Below are 17675 nucleotides of genomic sequence, written 5' to 3' on the forward strand. Positions count from 1 at the left end.
GAATTAACTTTTATGTCTATTAAGGGAACATTTAAGTTCTATTCGGAAAAAAGAAAATCAGTTGCATATTAGACTCAAATAACGGTGATACACGAGAGGCACAGACTCTGTTCTTCAGTGCTCTACATCGGCAACGAGCCTGAGAAAGAGTCCCAATTTTGCTCTGGCCTCCATCAGACCTCCCTCTCAGCATATTGAGTCCCAAAATCAGTTAACCAGAATAATGGCTGAATTTCTATTAGCTTTTTCTTGTTCCAGGGTCATCAGTGTGGGCATGCTGAATCACTGATATGGTTCACCTTCAGTAAAAGAAAAAGGAGCCTTCCTCGATGTTATTAGTTCCCTTTGTTCTTTTACTGCCATAACAAGTCCAAATCTACCCCTGCTCTGAAAAAGGGCTCCCTCAAGTGCTGTAACAAATCAGTTATCTTATGCACTACAGAAGCAATTTGGATAAAAGTGCCCACTGCCGGCATGCAGTATTTTTGTTGAACCCAACTGTAACCCAAAATATTAACATGAAGAGCACTGAATATGCCCTTGTCCACATTGTGTTATAATAACCCCAAATATTCAAGTCTACAGTTTTTCTTTCACTGGGGTTTATACACTAAACCTACAAGGCTTAAAAAGACAACTCTATAAAGAATGTCCCATTGTTATGCTCGAGCTCTCTGCTATGACAGTAACAACTATGATCAGGGACCTTCGTAACTCAAGTGCAATACTAAAAACTAAATACCACATTTTCACCGAAATTTGTGATTATTATGTCAGAACATTTGGTTGTTTTTCATCTGGAGCTGACTGTGCAGCAGTGATGCTCAAAAACAGATTTAAATACTAACAAGCTGCAGCTGTCGACCCTATGTACTGAAATTAACTGACACTTTTGTCAGATTCCCTTCTTTTGAAATGTTTGAAACACATGGTTCTTAATTTTTGTCATTAACTGTGCATACTCTTGACTATTGAATGCTAATACCAGAGCATCCACTTAAGGACACTGTACACACCACTGGCAACATGGTCTCATCAATAATTCATTCATTGGATAATTTATTCATTAACGACCTTATCATGGTTGTCTGAAAGAAGACAGTGGATTAGCCATTCTCAAAGGAGATACATCTGTTTCTCCCTGTCTGCCTATCCTGCTTTATAGTGTGAATGTGGTGCCGATAAATAGCAACGACATTAAAAAAGATCTAGTCTGCCACTACAAAATTCAGTTCTACAGATAGTTTTAATCATGTGGGTCTCTTTAGCCTAATGATTGGAGATGAAAAAAAAGTTTGATCACTTAATTAGAGAGTTACATAAGCAAAGCCAGGTCAAAATTAGACATCACTCCTACACTAATTTTCTTATATCTGTGAGAGAGGAGAAAACATAAGGAAAACGAACAGAAAAGAAGATAAAAAACTGCTTCTTTTTGTGATATCTAAAGTCTACAAAGTATTCTCAAGTAGAGTTTGTGCATTCTGGAATCATACATTAAAGTACTATTTAATTGCAACCCTTTGAGCTAGTCTTTCTTAATTAAAAAATATATTTAAAATATGGTGCAAACATATTTATTTTAAAGACCAACTTATTTATTATCAAAGTAAAATGTACTATACATGATAGCCTGTTAAATGTAATGCAATACTCTGAACAACACAGACAAGAAGCTTTCTTGCTGAGTGAAATATGTTTTAACTGATTTAGTAAGAGTTTTAAAGTTAAACGTAAACCCATACAGAGGCTAGATAAATATACTAACAAAATAATTAACGAAACATTTTTTTGTTACAGGCATTACAAATAGCAGAAATAATTAAAACAATCCCTGGGAAAGACACAAACACTTCGCCCACAGTTTTAAAAACATGTTCGAAAATTGCATGAGCGATTGTGCATGCATTTCATCTTCAACAGGCCTGACGTTTGAGATTGTATTAGATTGAATTGTATTCTATAATACAACTCCTGAAAACGTTTGCTTTGGTTGCCATGTTTACTTTTGGGCTTGTGAGATTAGCATTTAACCATTTCCGGGTTTTTAAATCAGTCAATTAAAGCACTTATAAAACACATCTTAAAATTCAATTAAACTTACACTCTCCGAGGATTCCGGTCTTCATTTCGAGACGTCCACGCTTAAAAATAAAAGGATAGTCCACCATAACTCGACGATATGACCGTGAATCACGCTTTTAAGTTCTCTTCGGTATCAAGATAGTTGTTTGTACATCAATGGCAATATTCAAACAAAAACTGACAATAATCAATTCGGATTAATTTGTCAATTTTTAATAATAATATACGGGGCTAAAGTTGTAGCCGACAGCTAGCTAACCATGCTCTCTATGATCAGGCTTTCTTTTTTGTTTACATCATAGATTTTAACATCATGGATGCATTGAGAGTTTACATCACCCAAACCCCAAAATTAAAATGAGAACAGTATTATCCCCAGAATACCAAAAACTTGTTTTCTCATGTTGCTATATATATCTTTGCAGGCCTACGTACTGAGGCTCAAAATCCTTTCGCAAACACTTTTTTTTTTTTCTGGGTTTGACACTGTGTCTCTTAATTTAGGCTTCTCGCCACTGTGTAGAGAACAGAAGGACACTAGTCAACAACCAAACCGTCACCAACTAACTGGGAAATGCACAGGGGATATTTACTTCTTGGTCACGGGGTGATTGCTAGACATGCACTTCTTGTTTTTTTCCAGAAGAGGTCCCCCTCAAATCCTTTACCAGGGTCACACTGTTAAAAAAAAACCCGACAAAATTGAAGATTTACTAAATCCCTCAGGGTTTTATCCGAACATCAAGAGATGTCAAATCAAATTTCACTTTCTTTTGCACAAGCCCATACCTCCATAATTTCAACATTTGCTTAGAAAATCTACCTCTCCGGGATTAAGTGGATTTGGTTGTGGGAAAAAATCAATGCTTGATTCAACCTGTCAGTAATCCTTTTTTTTTCAAAGTGTAATTTGCAACATGGTGTTCCTCATTTGTCAGACTCCATGGAGTAGTGGAACTAGAGTACACCCACAGTGCAGACAATAATTGATATTCAGGAGCTGTAACAGTGTGCCCTACTTTCTACATAAAACCACTGACATGTTTAATGAGGTGAAAGTTAAAGCAATATTTCACTCATGTCAGTGTTTAAAAAAACAGCAGGCACCCCTTCTTAAGGAGAGAATAGTAAACACTGTCCTCTGTGAAAGTCCCCATCTAACACCGCTAAGTAGGTAAATGTGATTGAGTATTGATCCGAGCTGGTAGTTTCTAACATTCATCCATTGGGAAGGACACAGAGGGAGAACAGGGAAAAACTCAACAGAGAGAACCCCCTGATGAGTTACACACTCTAGTTATCTTTTTTTTTTTAAAAACGTTTTCCATGACATACTTTCCACATTGCTTGTTTCATGACCTTCAGACTTCAGTGGGGCAACAGCACCACTCAATGGACTAAAGAACACATACCAAGGAAAATATAGTGTGTGATGTACATGTATTTGCTGATAAAATCATAGACTGCAGAACCTTTAGACAGAACACAATGTTTATGTTTAATTTTTACATTTTTTTATTCTCTTTCTTCAGAAAATAATTGTTGTGTTTTTCTGTCACTTTGTTACAAATAACCAAGCATAAATCACCCTGGTCTCAGCTACTCAGCTAAGATTGGAGCCTCTTCCCATACAGCCGAGTGCTCACGTCGAAGTCAATCACTCATTTACACTCTCTCATACACACATATTTACACAAACACATACACACACGCCAAACTGTTCCCCAGCGAACAGCATCCACGCAGGATTTCGGTGGCACTGTACAGATATTGTATCATAGCAACACCATAGCAACGCCTACAGTTGAAAACAAAGAAGCAAGCTTCAGTCTACTAATGCTCAGTAGGATGGTATGGAAAATTCACATTTCAGCATATCAATATGATAGGAAGACCCTGAAAAGCTATGGTGTTTTATCTGCTGGCACAGAAAGCATCAAATTTATTTACAATACAGGCTGTATCGTATATATATCAAAAATGCAGATACACGGGCACATCTATGCAAACACACACTCACACACAATTTCAAACATGCTTCCCAGAAGCAGTGAAATGGTCAAATGTCTTAGACATTGTATAACATGACAGCAAATGAAAAAAGTAATACAATATACATTGATATAATGACAATATTTAAATTTAAAATAACATGTAGATAATATTAACACTGAGAATAGTGACAGAACTAAAATAACAGTGACATCTTAACTAGGGATCCATAACTGCACAATGATGGACCTGGTGGATGTTTGCCCGTTCTGAGATCCAGATCCCTCATGTGACTGTGTTTCCTGAACAATTGCATTTTCACAACAAAATGCTGACATGCAACCTTACTGTACTAGTCCTGCTCATTCCGACTGACAGGGATTTTCTTCAGAGCGCTAGGATTCGAGTCAAGTGCAAGTTGTAAATCTGCATTTGTAAGTCATACATCTTTTTGTTTAATGTCATTTTTGATGAATAAAAACAGATAAGGGGTAATGTTGACATCCTTTTTGTTGGTCTATTCAATATTACACGTGAGACTTAAAAATTGTATGAATAGATTCAATCAAATTAGTAATTAAATGTAAGTTACACTGGCAGGCTGAGTTGCCTTTTAAAGAGGTGAAGTAAAGAAAGACTTCTCAATACAAATATGGGTATTCCACTTCAAGTATGAATAACGTTTATGCCATTTAACTATAGAACACAATAAGATCTGTGATAGCGTTACAAAATGAATGTGTTTGAGAATCTCATGGTCATTTTTTTGGAAGAACAACCCAGAACAATAAATATTACAAATACTAACTATGTGCACATTCTCATTTCCCTGATAATGCAAATGTTTAAGATCCAATTATATGAAACTTCAATGGCTATTCAAAGAAAATCGAATGAACTGTTTCATATTTTGAATTAGACACCAGAGTTTTCTCCTTCGGGCAAAAATGGCACCAAAAATCATTATTTATTATATAAATAAGTAGTAATATGTTGTTCTGTATAATTACTGGAATACATGTCAGAAATATTCTCTTTTCTGTGTGTGTGAATGACTGTATCTCAATACACTATGGTACAGTAAAGTTCAGTGTGGCTCAGCAGCGTGAAAAGACACTCAGGTCCTCAGCCTGGATGATTCCCCTCCTCGGTCACTGGTCCTGCTGCTCTGGCAGTGTGACCCAAGATAGAGCTTGATTTCTGGGGTTCAGATCTTGAGTTCTGGGCTCATCGGATCAGGCGGGTGAAAAGAGGAGCGGATCCTCTGGACCTCATTTACACACAGGTTACCAAATGCTTTGTTGTACCATTCTGGAGATCTTCCCCTGTGACAAGAATAGCAAATGAAACATGTTAATGAATGCAATGTTTAATAAAAGCTTTACTATAAGAGTACTTGAAGGCCGCCCACACCTGAGGTCCACTCTGGAGATATGTGTGATCCTAGTCCTCCCAGTCCCACAGGGCTCAAGGAGGTATTGTGACTCTAGCATCACCCCCCTTACTGCTCCCATGCGTGGGCTGTCATCGTGTTCGACAGATAAACACACAAGCGCACAGGAGCCTTTACACAGGTCTGTACGCCATGATCTGAGGGGGCGGAGAGACAGAAAAGTGGTTTCAGACACACATTTAATGTGGGATTGTGAGACATGTTAGGTAACTTATTCTTATGAGGAATCAGCTCATTTTTCTTGCATTATTGATAAATTGTTGATCTATAAAACATGAAAAACAATAGAAAATGTTATCATTTAATCAAATGTCATGTTTTGTATGATCAAAACCAAAATACTGAACTTGAAATGTTCTGAAATTTGTAAAATTGGACCAATTGTCTGGGTTTTTTTTGGTTGTACTTGACTTATAGCTTTATAAGTAATTCATTTTCTTTCGATGGACAAATCAAACCACAGTTAAAGCTTTCCCTTTTACACGGTATGGTATTATATATAAGGATTTATATATTTAAGGGAATCTTTGAGCAGGTTTTTTAATAACTGTTGGTCTATTATTCCAAATCACATAAAGCATGCCCATATTTCAATTCAGTTATTCTCACCTTAGTACCACATAGTCACAACTGGGTACAGGGGCCATGTTGTGGGAGGAGTACTGGTACACGTCTGTCTGTTTATCCAGCGTCTCCAGAACCTTCTCCTGCTGTAGCTCAGTCTGCCACAGGGGGCGCTCTCTCAGCAGCCGGTGCAGCACCTCATTGGGAGTTGCAGACACCTCAACACACACTCGCCACCTCCTCAGAGGATTACCATCTCCCACCTTACACACAAACACGATATGAATGTTACATTTAATGTGACCGAGTACAAAAAGGTAAAACGTAACTTGTCATAAATATATTTTAACATGGATTGTATGTAGGTCCCTGTCCACAGAGCTGTGTGTTAAACAAGTAGATTTCCCCTATTATTTTGTCTTGATAAACCTCTAGAGTAAAGCAGTCAAACAACAGTTACGCTTCCTGTGGAAAACTTGCTGAATGTAATGACCCTGTTAGAGAAGGTATTCACAAGACAACATATAATAATCCAAAAATGGAGCAATGAAGATTACTGCAATATTACTTTTTACTTTCTATATTTTTCTCCTTTCTCTCCAAAATTCAATGATCACATACCTTTTTAAATGCCAGTTCTGTATTGTCACTAGTGGAGCGAGACACCCAGCCTTTGCTCTTATCTTTGGCCTCTTCGAGAAGGTTCTGGACCAGCTTTTCTATATGTGCATAATAGGATCCCTCTTCCTCCTCCTCTTCCTCGTCCTCATCCACTTCTTCCTCGTTAGCCTTGCACAGTTCGTCCAGTGGGGGCACCATCAGCTCAGCCTCCATGTAGGAATTGCGAGACTGGGTCACCATCTCCTCCGGGATCTGGGGAAAGAGTGGAGGACGTGAATCACATCACATCGCACAACATCAGCTCAGGCTTAAGTACTGCCATATCTAAACAGATTTTGACCCTCCATTTTCTGGGACGACAAAGATTTACAGATTTTCAACAGTAGTAGAATCATTGAACATCAATTGTTCTTTTCCTTTACAATATCATAATAGACCAGAAACTTCAAACTCCAATTATTATGTACTGTACACACTGAGCAGTATGGTATACACTTTTAGAAATAACCTCATTAAACCCAATTATGCTGAGGCCTTGAATGATAATAACTCGACAGTGCAAATATCACTCTTCTTTACATATTTATTTTTGTCACATTAAGACGCCACCATGCATTATATCATATTCAACACGCTGAATTGCTCAACTTCTGTCAGTCATTTATAATGTCATATTCGGATAATATATTAGCTATCAAACCCTGCTGTAAATCTTAAATCCTAACCTGAAAGAGATGCTGGCACTCAGTGATCATGTGTGCCAGGCCCTGGGTGGCTGCCAGATTCTCATTCAGGTCTTTCTGATCAGGACGGCCCGTGGTGTACTTCCTCTGGATTGACCTTGAGGTATAGAAATAACACAGACTATAAATCATCATGCTTCATTACTCCAGTTCTTGAAGATTGTCAACCAAGTTTATCAAAGTAATAACACAGTGGATAAGTTCTTTGGTGTATTCTTGGTGAACGCACCTTGGTGACAGCATCTCGTTCTTCAGTATGCTCAGGTGGAAGAGTGAAGGACCCAGACAAACAGCCAGGTTCATCGGCGTCATCTGGTTCTCCTCCACCAAGGAAGTGACATCACGCAGGAAGTAAAGCAACGTCTGCAGAACCTCCCTGCTTTCATCCGGCATTAGCAAAATGGCTGCTCTGACCGCCTGCAACCTCTGCTCCTTTGGGACATCTAAAGAAAAACAAAATAGGAAGTGAGGAAGGATAATGGATGGAAGAATAAGTCACAAATCCCAACATCTAATCCTAAAAATGTAGCGCAAATGCATTTTTTTTACGGAAAACTCTTTCAGATTCGTCTAGAATTTGATACGCTTAATGATAACCAAAATAAAATCTCATTTGGGATCATTTCAATCAGATAGCATACCGTTTGCTAAAAGGATTTTCACTAAAGCATGATGAATAAATGAAACCTTTCAAAGTTATGTCCTATGATAATGTCTTATGATTCTGACGGCATCAGCTGCAACAACACGTTACTCTTTTCAAGCTCAGTCGACTTACACTGGTAAATATGCAGGAAGGTTTCCCCCAGCTTGCTTGTTAGCAGAGGCTCTGGCAAGTCTCTGAAGAATTGTTTGACCATGTCGGCCACGTCGTAAGCCGACTGGTCCTCGTAGTTCACAGAGTCAGGGGACAGCTCACACTGCTGCCTCAGAGCCTGAATGCGAGACTTCACTCCAGATTTGCGAAACAGTCCCACCTGAGACGGAAAGAAAATAATTATTCAGAGTCAAAAAGGAAGATGGAAAATACAAGAGAAACGTATTTGCATAATATCATATTTGAAATGTAAAGAACCACCAACCAAGTACACATTTTTTGATGGTTAACAAGCTGAAGACAAGCTATATTAAACTATAGTTTAATGCATTTTCGTGTATAAGCTCATTCTAGGTTTTAATTCATGTAAAGACAAATGTTTAAAAAGTGTGTATTTCCCTTAAAACATTGTATGGTATCATAACATTTGAGTACAGTACTTGAGTAAATGTACTTCCACCACTGATTAGCACTATGCTGAGAGGAAATGCACACTCTTGTAAATGCTGTTTTTCTGTCTAACCTGGTCCAGACAGTGTGTTCGGAGGTGGCAGAGGGCTTGCTGTAAACACAGAGGGAGCGGAAACCCACAGCGCTGGACATGGATGATGAGGGGAACACCGAACACACTCTTCTCTTTGTAGTCTGGTACCTTCATGCGCTTCATAAACTTGGGCACAGACCTGGGAGCGATAGACAGAAAACAATTATTGAAGTGTGAGGGAGAAAGAGCAGGCTATGCTTTCATTATCTTTCTCTTCATGTGCTTGTCAACAGAATTTCCCTCTCGGGGATAATAAAAACAAACCGGAGTGTTCGTTAACAACACAAGGATGTGCCTGTGTTTGTAGGTCATTGCCACTTTTGGCTTATAGTGTGTGGCTGAGAAACTAAAGGCAGTTTTTGACCAACAGTGGCACCTTACTCAAGCAGGAACCCATTGTAACAGCCAGTATCAGTGGATTAAGTAAGTGTTTTGGTTTTTGTGGAGGTGTTGGTGCAAAGTGTGCTTTTCCAGCTAATAAAAGAAGCAGTAAAAATAACAGAGGCCATTGCAAAATACAAGGAAAATCTTCCTTAGTTGGAATGGAACAAAAGGTCTAACCAGAAGTGTACAACAATGTTTCAGCAACTTTGTAATGTCTAAATGTCTTTTAAATTCTCTGAATGTTGAATGAATGCATAAACTATGATATAGTAGCCACATTGTGTGGAAACATATGGATGATGTATGTGATGGAGTGTGTGCCCACCATGTCCAGCCATGTTTATTTGACATTGAGTATTTCTCCATGATGGCGGTGAGGCGGAGCAAAGAGAACTTCTGCAGCAGGCTGAGCTGGCCTGCTGATTGGCTGCTGATCTGCAGAGAAGACGCTGGCTGGCTGAGATGATCAGAGGTTCTGAAACTCGGCCATCGTAGTCTGGGATGGGGAAGAATATTAGTAAAGAATTAGAGACACAGAATGATTCACTCAATGCAAAGGCTTTATCAGGTTGATTATAGGCTTTTGTATGTTGTTATAATTCCTGAACAGCTACTAACCGTGGTCTTGTCAGGGAGGCCCCGACTCCAGAGTCCCGCCTCTCCCGGCTGGTTCCTGTTGAATCAGTGTCGTTCAAGGACACCCCATCTCTTTCGCCCTCGCTCGGTGTGGTCCTGCCTTCCCCTTCCTCCTCCCCCTCCCCCTCCCCTGTCTCATCCTCAGGCAGCACACTGCGGCTCCAGTGGTCCACTATTTGCTGCAAACCGCTGACATGCTGGATGATGTCATCGAGGTGAGGGAACAGATTGTCCTCTTTCTCTAAGTCCAGCAGGTCTCCTGTGCTGGCGTAAAGGTGTGAGCCCGGGACGTTGTCATAAACACTCACCCTGCTGCCCCGAGGAGCTCCAGGACAGGGGGGCTTGGACAGGGGTTTACCAGACCAGGGTCCACCCAGGCCTTGGCTGGGTGGAGAAGATTGGGCATGTGTCTGGGGGCCATTCTTCCCAGCATCAGGGGAAGGTGCCAGGCTCTCTATGGATAGAGCTTTTGGAAAGGTGCCTGGTTTATGGTCTTTGGGGATGTGAACGAGGAGGTTTTCATAAGAGCGAAACTGGTTTCTGCCAAACTGGCTCTGCCCTTCAGTCCTCTTACCTTGAGAAGGAAGATCCATATCCTCCAGATACATGCTGCTTCTCTTGCTCCCAGTGTGGTGTTTTCTAAGCGCAGGGTCCTTTACAACAGGCTCCATTGTCTCAGTGCTGGGGCTCACACTTACTGTGGATTGGTCTTTACAATCATTGGTAAAGTAGACAGGGGAAATGTCACCATCAGTTTGTTGGTTGTGTTGTGGGCTGTGTTCCAGTTGGTTGATGGGAGTACACTGGAGCATCTGCAGAGCATGAGGCTCCTCGCCCTGTAACACTGGTCCACTGATCTCCAGTGGAGTCCTGCGATTTGAGCTTTTCCGCTTCGTTGACGGTCCCCAAGTGCGCATTAATTCCATTCTACGCAAAAACTCCTTGGCTTTGCTCCGCCCTCCTTGACCATGCCGGCTGCTCTTGATTGGCAGGGAGTTGTAGTGTGAAAGATTGCTTGGTGGTTGGTAGGAAGCGGAGAGAGATGCCATCGATAAAGAGTCAGGCAAGGCGGAGGCGGAGTCCTCACTGTGTAGGGAGGAGATTTCTGTGATCTCCTGCTCGCTGAGGTCTGTCAGTACACTCTCACTGCTCACTGTGCTGTGCAGCAGACCCTCCCCTTGTCCTGTCGGGCTGCTCTCATTAGTGCTGTCCAACAGGAAGTCATGCAGGCGAGACCAACGTCGGCTGCTCCACTCAAACGTCCACCTTTTACTGATAGCCAACGGGTCATCTTCATCAGAGTCATCACCCTGTGGAACGATAAAGGTTTAAAGGGTCAAGAAAATACAACATAAAGCCCTTATTAAGAGTCACTATGGGTTTAAAATTCCCTGATCACACATGTAGTTGTCTTTGTGTAGTCCAACGAATAGATCCTGTTTGACCATTTAGGATTTACTACAAATAAATCAAATGTAGTTTTTTTCTTTTGATACATTTGGAGATCTATCTTTATCATCAGCACTATTTGTATACAGAAATATTTAGAGAAGAGTCATGTGCCAACAAAAAGATAAATTTGTGTATCCCCTTTGAGGAACATGGCAACCCATTTTCAGATAAACAGATTTGATGACAATAAACTATAATTCCAAAATGATTTCCTAAAAACATGGGCCTATTTATGGCTCGAATTTGAAATAAAATGTCTTACTTTCTTCTTGGGGTGGCTGACGTCCAGTTTCATGGAGGCACACTTGTTCAGAGTGTTTAACCGTCTGCAAGACAAACACACAGTCAATCAAACATGCTTGTAAATATGCATACGCTTGGTCTGTTGCTGTGTATTTGTTTCTTTCTGAGCAGCCTTTTATTTTTCCTCTCTTATCGCTCACATATCATCGTCACTGTCTCCCTTTAAACCTTTTAACTTCTGTCCTTTTCATTAAGCTCTATCCATTTCTCCCACACAACCTGTTCTCCTACATTCCCTTCTCTAGGACTACTCCGCTGGGACTGATCCTTACCCTCAAAAAGCGTATCTCCCCTGAACCACAGCCGGCTCCTCCCCTCCACTTCCCTCCTACCTCCCTTCATCTGTCACCCATCCCCACCCTCTTCCAATCCCTGCTCTGTAGTGCTGGGGGCAACCTCCTCACCAAAAAGCCTCTGTGCAGTCTGCAACCATCCTACCAACCCACTTTCCCCCACTGTTGTGAACTCAGGGGATGTGAACAGTGGCTTGTTAAAAAGGTGGTGTCTGTGGTTCTGACTTTCAAGATGGAGTCATTAAAATGTTTTGGGGCTCTTGACCTCTGTCACTTGAAAGATTTTAGACTCTAATAGCACACTGAGTAATCGTCTTTTGTTCATTGTTTATTTTCTCTGACCTCTTATACAAACAAGGGATTGTTTGTTGCTAGAAACCAGAAAAATACCAATAGGAAACAGCAAGTTAACATATCAATTGTCTCTACTGCTGAAAGTAAACATTTAAGTTGCAAAATATACAGAGGGAAGTACTGGTAGACTCCACACCCTGTATTTCTGCTGCATCATGGTACAAACAACTGTTCCTGGTTGACTATATCCATACAGATTTAAAATGATATGCTCAGTACACTACATCTTGTTAGCATATAGCAGCATGTCATCTTAAATGTGTGTATGTTTGTAAGTCATGCGTGAACAAGAGAGAGCTCGTTATGAGTGTGTTTTACAGCTTCTGAGACACTTCTCAGGGGCTTTGGTGCATATTGTCTCACAATGTAGCGTTAAGGAATCACTAACGCTATAATTACCACACCCTCCTCTACCATAGAATATTTGGGCGGCGGGGGTGAATGGGGAAGAGGGGAAAAAGATAAGGGGTATGCTTCTGCGAGCAGAGAAAACTTGAATGTGGAGGGGGAATGGGAAAACAAAAAGATCACAGAAGGGTGCAAAAGAGACTAAAAACACACTCAAAGCCATCTGGTAGAATATACTGGCATCCCCTCCTTCTATATTACCCTCATCCCTCAGCCCCTCCTGTCTGAGCCCCCTAAGGGTCTCTGCTCTTTGAATGGGAGATCAGAGCATGTCAGAGGGGAGGGGAGGTGACCAGATCAAAGCCTAGGGTGTCTGAGCACGAGACAGGGATGAGGAGTTCATTAAGGGTCGGGGTCAGACGTCTAATGATTAGTGGGAAGCACCAGGCCGCAGGGACAAGTGCAGAACCATGGGGACGAGAATTTGTGATTTTTACTTGTGTTCAATGTGCACAGTGAGGGCTGCATGCGTATGGGGGGGTTAAATACAGTTTGCACACGTGTGTTTGTGCTTACCGACATAGAGGCTCCACCAGGTCACGGTCCAAGAAGTCATGGTCCCTTTTTACTGAGGAAATGTCAATTGGAAACTGGGAATCTGTGAGAGAGAAGAAAAAAAAACAGAGATTAACATCTGTCATCTGCATATGAAGTTTAGGACATTCAGAGACATTTTTAAACACCAAAATAACTTGAATTCCACACAATGCCAATGACAAAATGACTCAAGGCTTTTATTTTGGTGAATCCCTGTGTGTGGTGGCAGATTGCAGGCATCATGTGCGCCCGGGAGCCACAGAGTCCCAGAGGCAGGCATCCATAACCCCACATTACTGGTACAAACAGCCGTTCTCAGAGAAGTAGAGCATGTGTGTGTATGTGAGTATGTGTGTGTGTGTGTGTGTGTGTGTGTGTGTGTGTGTGTGTGTGTGTGTGTGTGTGTGTGTGGACTGCTGGATTTTAAGAGCTTCTTCTTAGATTACTGGGGCCATTTCCTGTTTGTCCCTCCTCAAATGTATGAGACCTGATGATCATCACATGAATGACTGTAGGCTTTTCAGAGAGGTGGAGAGTGGGCAAGATGAGAGTATGGGAGGACAAAGAAAAAACTGAAGCAAAAGAAGAAAAAGAAAGAAAGAAAGAAAGAAAGAAGGAGATGGTAAGAAACTGCTGGCTGGAGAAAGGTGGAAGAAAGAAGAGAAGCTGTAAGAGTCCCAGCAGTGATAACAAGGCCTTTCCCATGACCCCTCCCTCTGGACAGGAACTGAAGCCTGGAAATAGAATGCAGCGGCCCAGAAGACGAGCATATGAGGAAGGACGGATGACAGAAAGAAAGAGAGAAATATAGGTGATGGTAAAAATAGAGAGAAAACTAAAGCAGTTTGAAAAAAAGGGAGATGTGAAGAGGAAAGTATTTAGTAAGTTTAGTAAGAAACTATTATTATAACCAGTTGGATGTCTGCATATATTCATTGAATCATCTGTGTGTGTGTGTGTGTGTGTGTGTGTGTGTGTGTGTGTGTGTGTGTGTGTGTGTGTGTGTGTGTGTGTGTGTGTGTGTGTGTGTGTGTGTGTGTGTGTGTGTGTGTTACCTTCATAGAGCTGGGCATACTGTGGAAACCCTGCTGCTCTTAACCAATCACAAGCCTCCTTAGCCTCAATCTCTGTAAAACACACAAAAAACAGTAGAGGCATTTTGAGTGCACACGTAAACATATTCATTTTATTGAAAGTGTAGCATATATGGTTCAACCCTGTTATAGAAGAACTAAAAACACATTATCACAACATTTCTGTCACGGAAACGCCACACGTCATTGAATTTCCCCCCCAAATTCCAGTGGACTGATGTGTTTTATATGCAGAACTTTACGTGCTGTTAATTATCTGCTATCCAAACATAAGCACAGATAAATCCAGAGGCAAAGAAAGCAACGAAAAGCATCACAATGTAATCATCTGTTATCCCTATCTCAGCATTTTTTACATACATTGGAGGAACATCCAGATTTACAATTCACTGGAATGATGATATTGGGAGAGCCTGGAAATGGACCAATGAGGGGCAAAGGATACACAGTTTAACATTATATTCTGTACATTCAAATGAGATTCACTCAGATAAACCAGCAGTGAGATTTCAGCGGTCAATGCATACATTTAACAGCCTCACACATGGTACCACACCCCATTAGCGGCAGCTGCCAGCTCCACGAGACGTTTTACAGGCATTTACTCTTTTTATAACTTTTTTCCGCTGGCATATATGTCGTTCAAACACTGCTTAACTTGCAGCACTGTGCTATTTGTGCATGTGTGGGTGTGTGTGCAGAGATTGCTTTATGAGCAGACACTGATTAAACCGCAGTGCAGAGCTTTGTGCTGACAAAGACATTTGAATGAACTTGGTGCCAGTGAAACCATGTGTATTTAAAACACAAGCTAAAAGCAAAGCGATGTAAACTATTTCAATTTCAAACACATTTACATACACACAACAGCAACAGGACATACATACACAAATGCACACATTGAAAACTGTACAAGAGAGGAAGTGGAAACATGGACTACAAAACAAGACAAATTTCAAAAAAGTATTAAAACTTCCGCATTAAGAAAAACATGTAATAAAAATATGATGCAATATTGACCCTCTAATTGACAAAAATCACAAAAAGAAGCAGTTTTTTGGCATCATTTTGCAGTTGATGCTCTTATTTCCAACCCACTCTTTCACTCTCACTTAACTCTTTTTGAGGCGCTGGCAGTAAACAGGAGAGGCACAGCAGAAAACACAGGGGACAAAGTTCAGCAGGGCAATAAAAAAAAGCCTCCGTCTCTACCATCTGAGATGAGAACGGTCAGAGGAAATGATCCTTTCACCGCAATCCAGCAATTACATCCCTCTCCAGCATTCTCAGCATAACTCCTCTCTCTAAATCACATGTAAAGCAACACCAGGGCAGATCATGAAAAATTGCTCTTGTAACACTCTGAAAATAGCCTGGAGAGATCCTAAGTCGAGAGAGAACTGAAAAAACTTACTTGAAGCCCTCATGGTGCGAGTGATGACATGCTTCTATTTCTTTCTCCTTTGCTCAGTTGTCTCTCCATCCCATGGCACATCCACTCGCTGCTATCCAGCTTTCCAACAAGAGGCAATGATTCGCTGCCTTCCCAACCCTTGTGTTTACAACTCTGCCGCTTTCTTCCAGCCTGCCCCATGCAAGCTTTCTCTTCCCTCTAATTTTCTCCTCAACCTCCTCTCTCGCACTTTCTGCTTTGCTAGGATCCACACACAATATTTCTCTATTTTTACAACTCTCTTGTCCTGATGTTGAGCTCGACTCCTTCTTTTCCCCTCACTTTTGTTTTAGTTACTTAACTTTTCCCTCTTGTTCATTGTTGTTTACATTTCTTTTTAAAGTTTTTATTTAGTCATGTTCCTTTTTTCTTATGTTTAAATTACTTTTCTCTTTTCACTCCGCACCTTTCATGCCCTTCCAATCCAGTCTTTTTCAAAAAGAAAATACTTTCCTCATCCCTCTGCCTGCTTCTTTCACTGAAACCCGCTCATCCTTTCATCTCCTTTGCTCCAACAAGAAGCTGGTCAATGCCCCCGGACTCCACATGGTCTTTGTCGTCAGCAGAGACTCCGTCGCCCGTTCACGTCCATGGAGGAAATGGCTAATTTAGCCAGCCCCCCTGATGTCACAGACTGACGACTGGTGGACGCTAGCTTCACATGTCAGCTAAAACCTACCGGCAGGCCAGCAATGAGACTCTGACCTCGGCATCTTTCTTTGGCTTTACTGTACAGAACTGCAGACCGGAGCAATGTGTGGGAGAATGCAGTCTGCACGCACACACACCAGCGCAGACATTAAGCACAGTCCAGATGTTGCCCCCAGTGAGTCAGAGAATGCAAAAAGGATGAGACAGGCAGACAGCTGGGGTGGGAGGGGGGTGCAGCTCGAGATGGATGGACCCTGTGGGAAAACCACAGGGAGGAAGACATACGACAGCAGCCGCTTATTGACTGTATATGAGATTCGAAAGATGTTCAACTCTTTTTAGAGAAACCACAAAGCCTGAAACATTACAAGGGAGATAATTCTAAAGTGTTGTTGGTGTGTTCCTCTGTGCCTCAAACCTCCATTGTTGTCCATTAAAAACACATCAATGAACCACAGTGTTGCACATGGACATGTTTTATATGAACATTGGCGCCGCAGTTTATATTTCGTCAATCCAACATACACTGTGGACTCATAAATGCTCACTAGTGCACTAACTCTTAAAAATACTACCCAGCTGTTTTATGAAATAACTGATCACTGACACATTCTTTTCATATGTAAATGTTTGCAAGATTTGTGTACAGTGTCCACTTCTTATTAGTGTGTTTGCAGAATCATTTAGACAAAAACATTTTCGTCCTTTAATGATCCAAGGGCGAAGGTTTGAGTTCTTCTATAAGAACTAAAGTTCTGTTAAGCAGCACATGTTAAGCTCTAGCTTCTGCTTCTTACTGTGCTGCAATATCCGGCCTTTACAAGACAAATACTCAACTTCCTATTGATGGAAAAATGAGGGATACTGGCATATCATGTTAGTAATTATTGACCTACATGACACAGCTTGTTTAGTGATGCATTCAAAAGAAATCCATAGAAATGAAGACAATTTATCCCTGTTTTAGATACTAAAACAGCTTGCTTCAGCACAGTGTTTGTGCATGTGTAATTTTCAATGCCTCTTTATGTTTGTGCAAGGTGCCAAGTGGCAAAGCTCTTGTCAGCATGCGGACAAAGCACGTCCCTATTCATCTGTGCAGAATTTAATCAAGAGATTAATTAGTACACAAACATGTTATTATCGGGCCACAACACACACAAATACACACAGTGAGACGGAGCTTATCCAAGGTGCCTACTGTGCCTTTCCTTTAGTCATGTCACTGCATTCCTGCTGAGGAGAATATATGACAACAGGCAGGAGCAAACAGCAGGGAAGGTAGACAGAT

The 17675-nt window shown here is 41.1% G+C and overlaps 1 protein-coding gene across 6 annotated transcripts in view; it reads right to left on the reverse strand.

The window, feature by feature from the left end:
- Window positions 1-3582: 3582 nt before the first annotated feature.
- stard13a (StAR related lipid transfer domain containing 13a) overlaps window positions 3583-17675 on the reverse strand; it is a 44444-nt gene continuing 30351 nt past the window's right edge. For 4 of the 6 annotated variants that reach the window (XM_063895513.1, XM_063895516.1, XM_063895517.1 and 1 more), the window contains 13 exons: window positions 14242-14313; window positions 13166-13247; window positions 11554-11617; window positions 9822-11149; window positions 9529-9699; window positions 8799-8958; window positions 8237-8435; window positions 7688-7901; window positions 7441-7555; window positions 6716-6967; window positions 6140-6357; window positions 5491-5667; window positions 3583-5402 (listed from right to left, as the gene is read on the reverse strand). In XM_063895513.1, coding sequence (XP_063751583.1) covers window positions 5285-5402; window positions 5491-5667; window positions 6140-6357; window positions 6716-6967; window positions 7441-7555; window positions 7688-7901; window positions 8237-8435; window positions 8799-8958; window positions 9529-9699; window positions 9822-11149; window positions 11554-11617; window positions 13166-13247; window positions 14242-14313 — 3170 coding nt within the window. In that variant the 3' untranslated portion in view covers window positions 3583-5284. Of the gene's footprint in view, window positions 5403-5490; window positions 5668-6139; window positions 6358-6715; window positions 6968-7440; window positions 7556-7687; window positions 7902-8236; window positions 8436-8798; window positions 8959-9528; window positions 9700-9821; window positions 11150-11553; window positions 11618-13165; window positions 13248-14241; window positions 14314-15397; window positions 15415-15694; window positions 16481-17675 lie in introns of those variants that run through there. The other 2 variants (XM_063895518.1, XM_063895519.1) reach the window with 2 other exon arrangements.

This window comes from Eleginops maclovinus, chromosome 11, assembly GCF_036324505.1.
Source record: "Eleginops maclovinus isolate JMC-PN-2008 ecotype Puerto Natales chromosome 11, JC_Emac_rtc_rv5, whole genome shotgun sequence".
NCBI classification, from domain to species: Eukaryota; Metazoa; Chordata; class Actinopteri; order Perciformes; family Eleginopidae; genus Eleginops; species Eleginops maclovinus.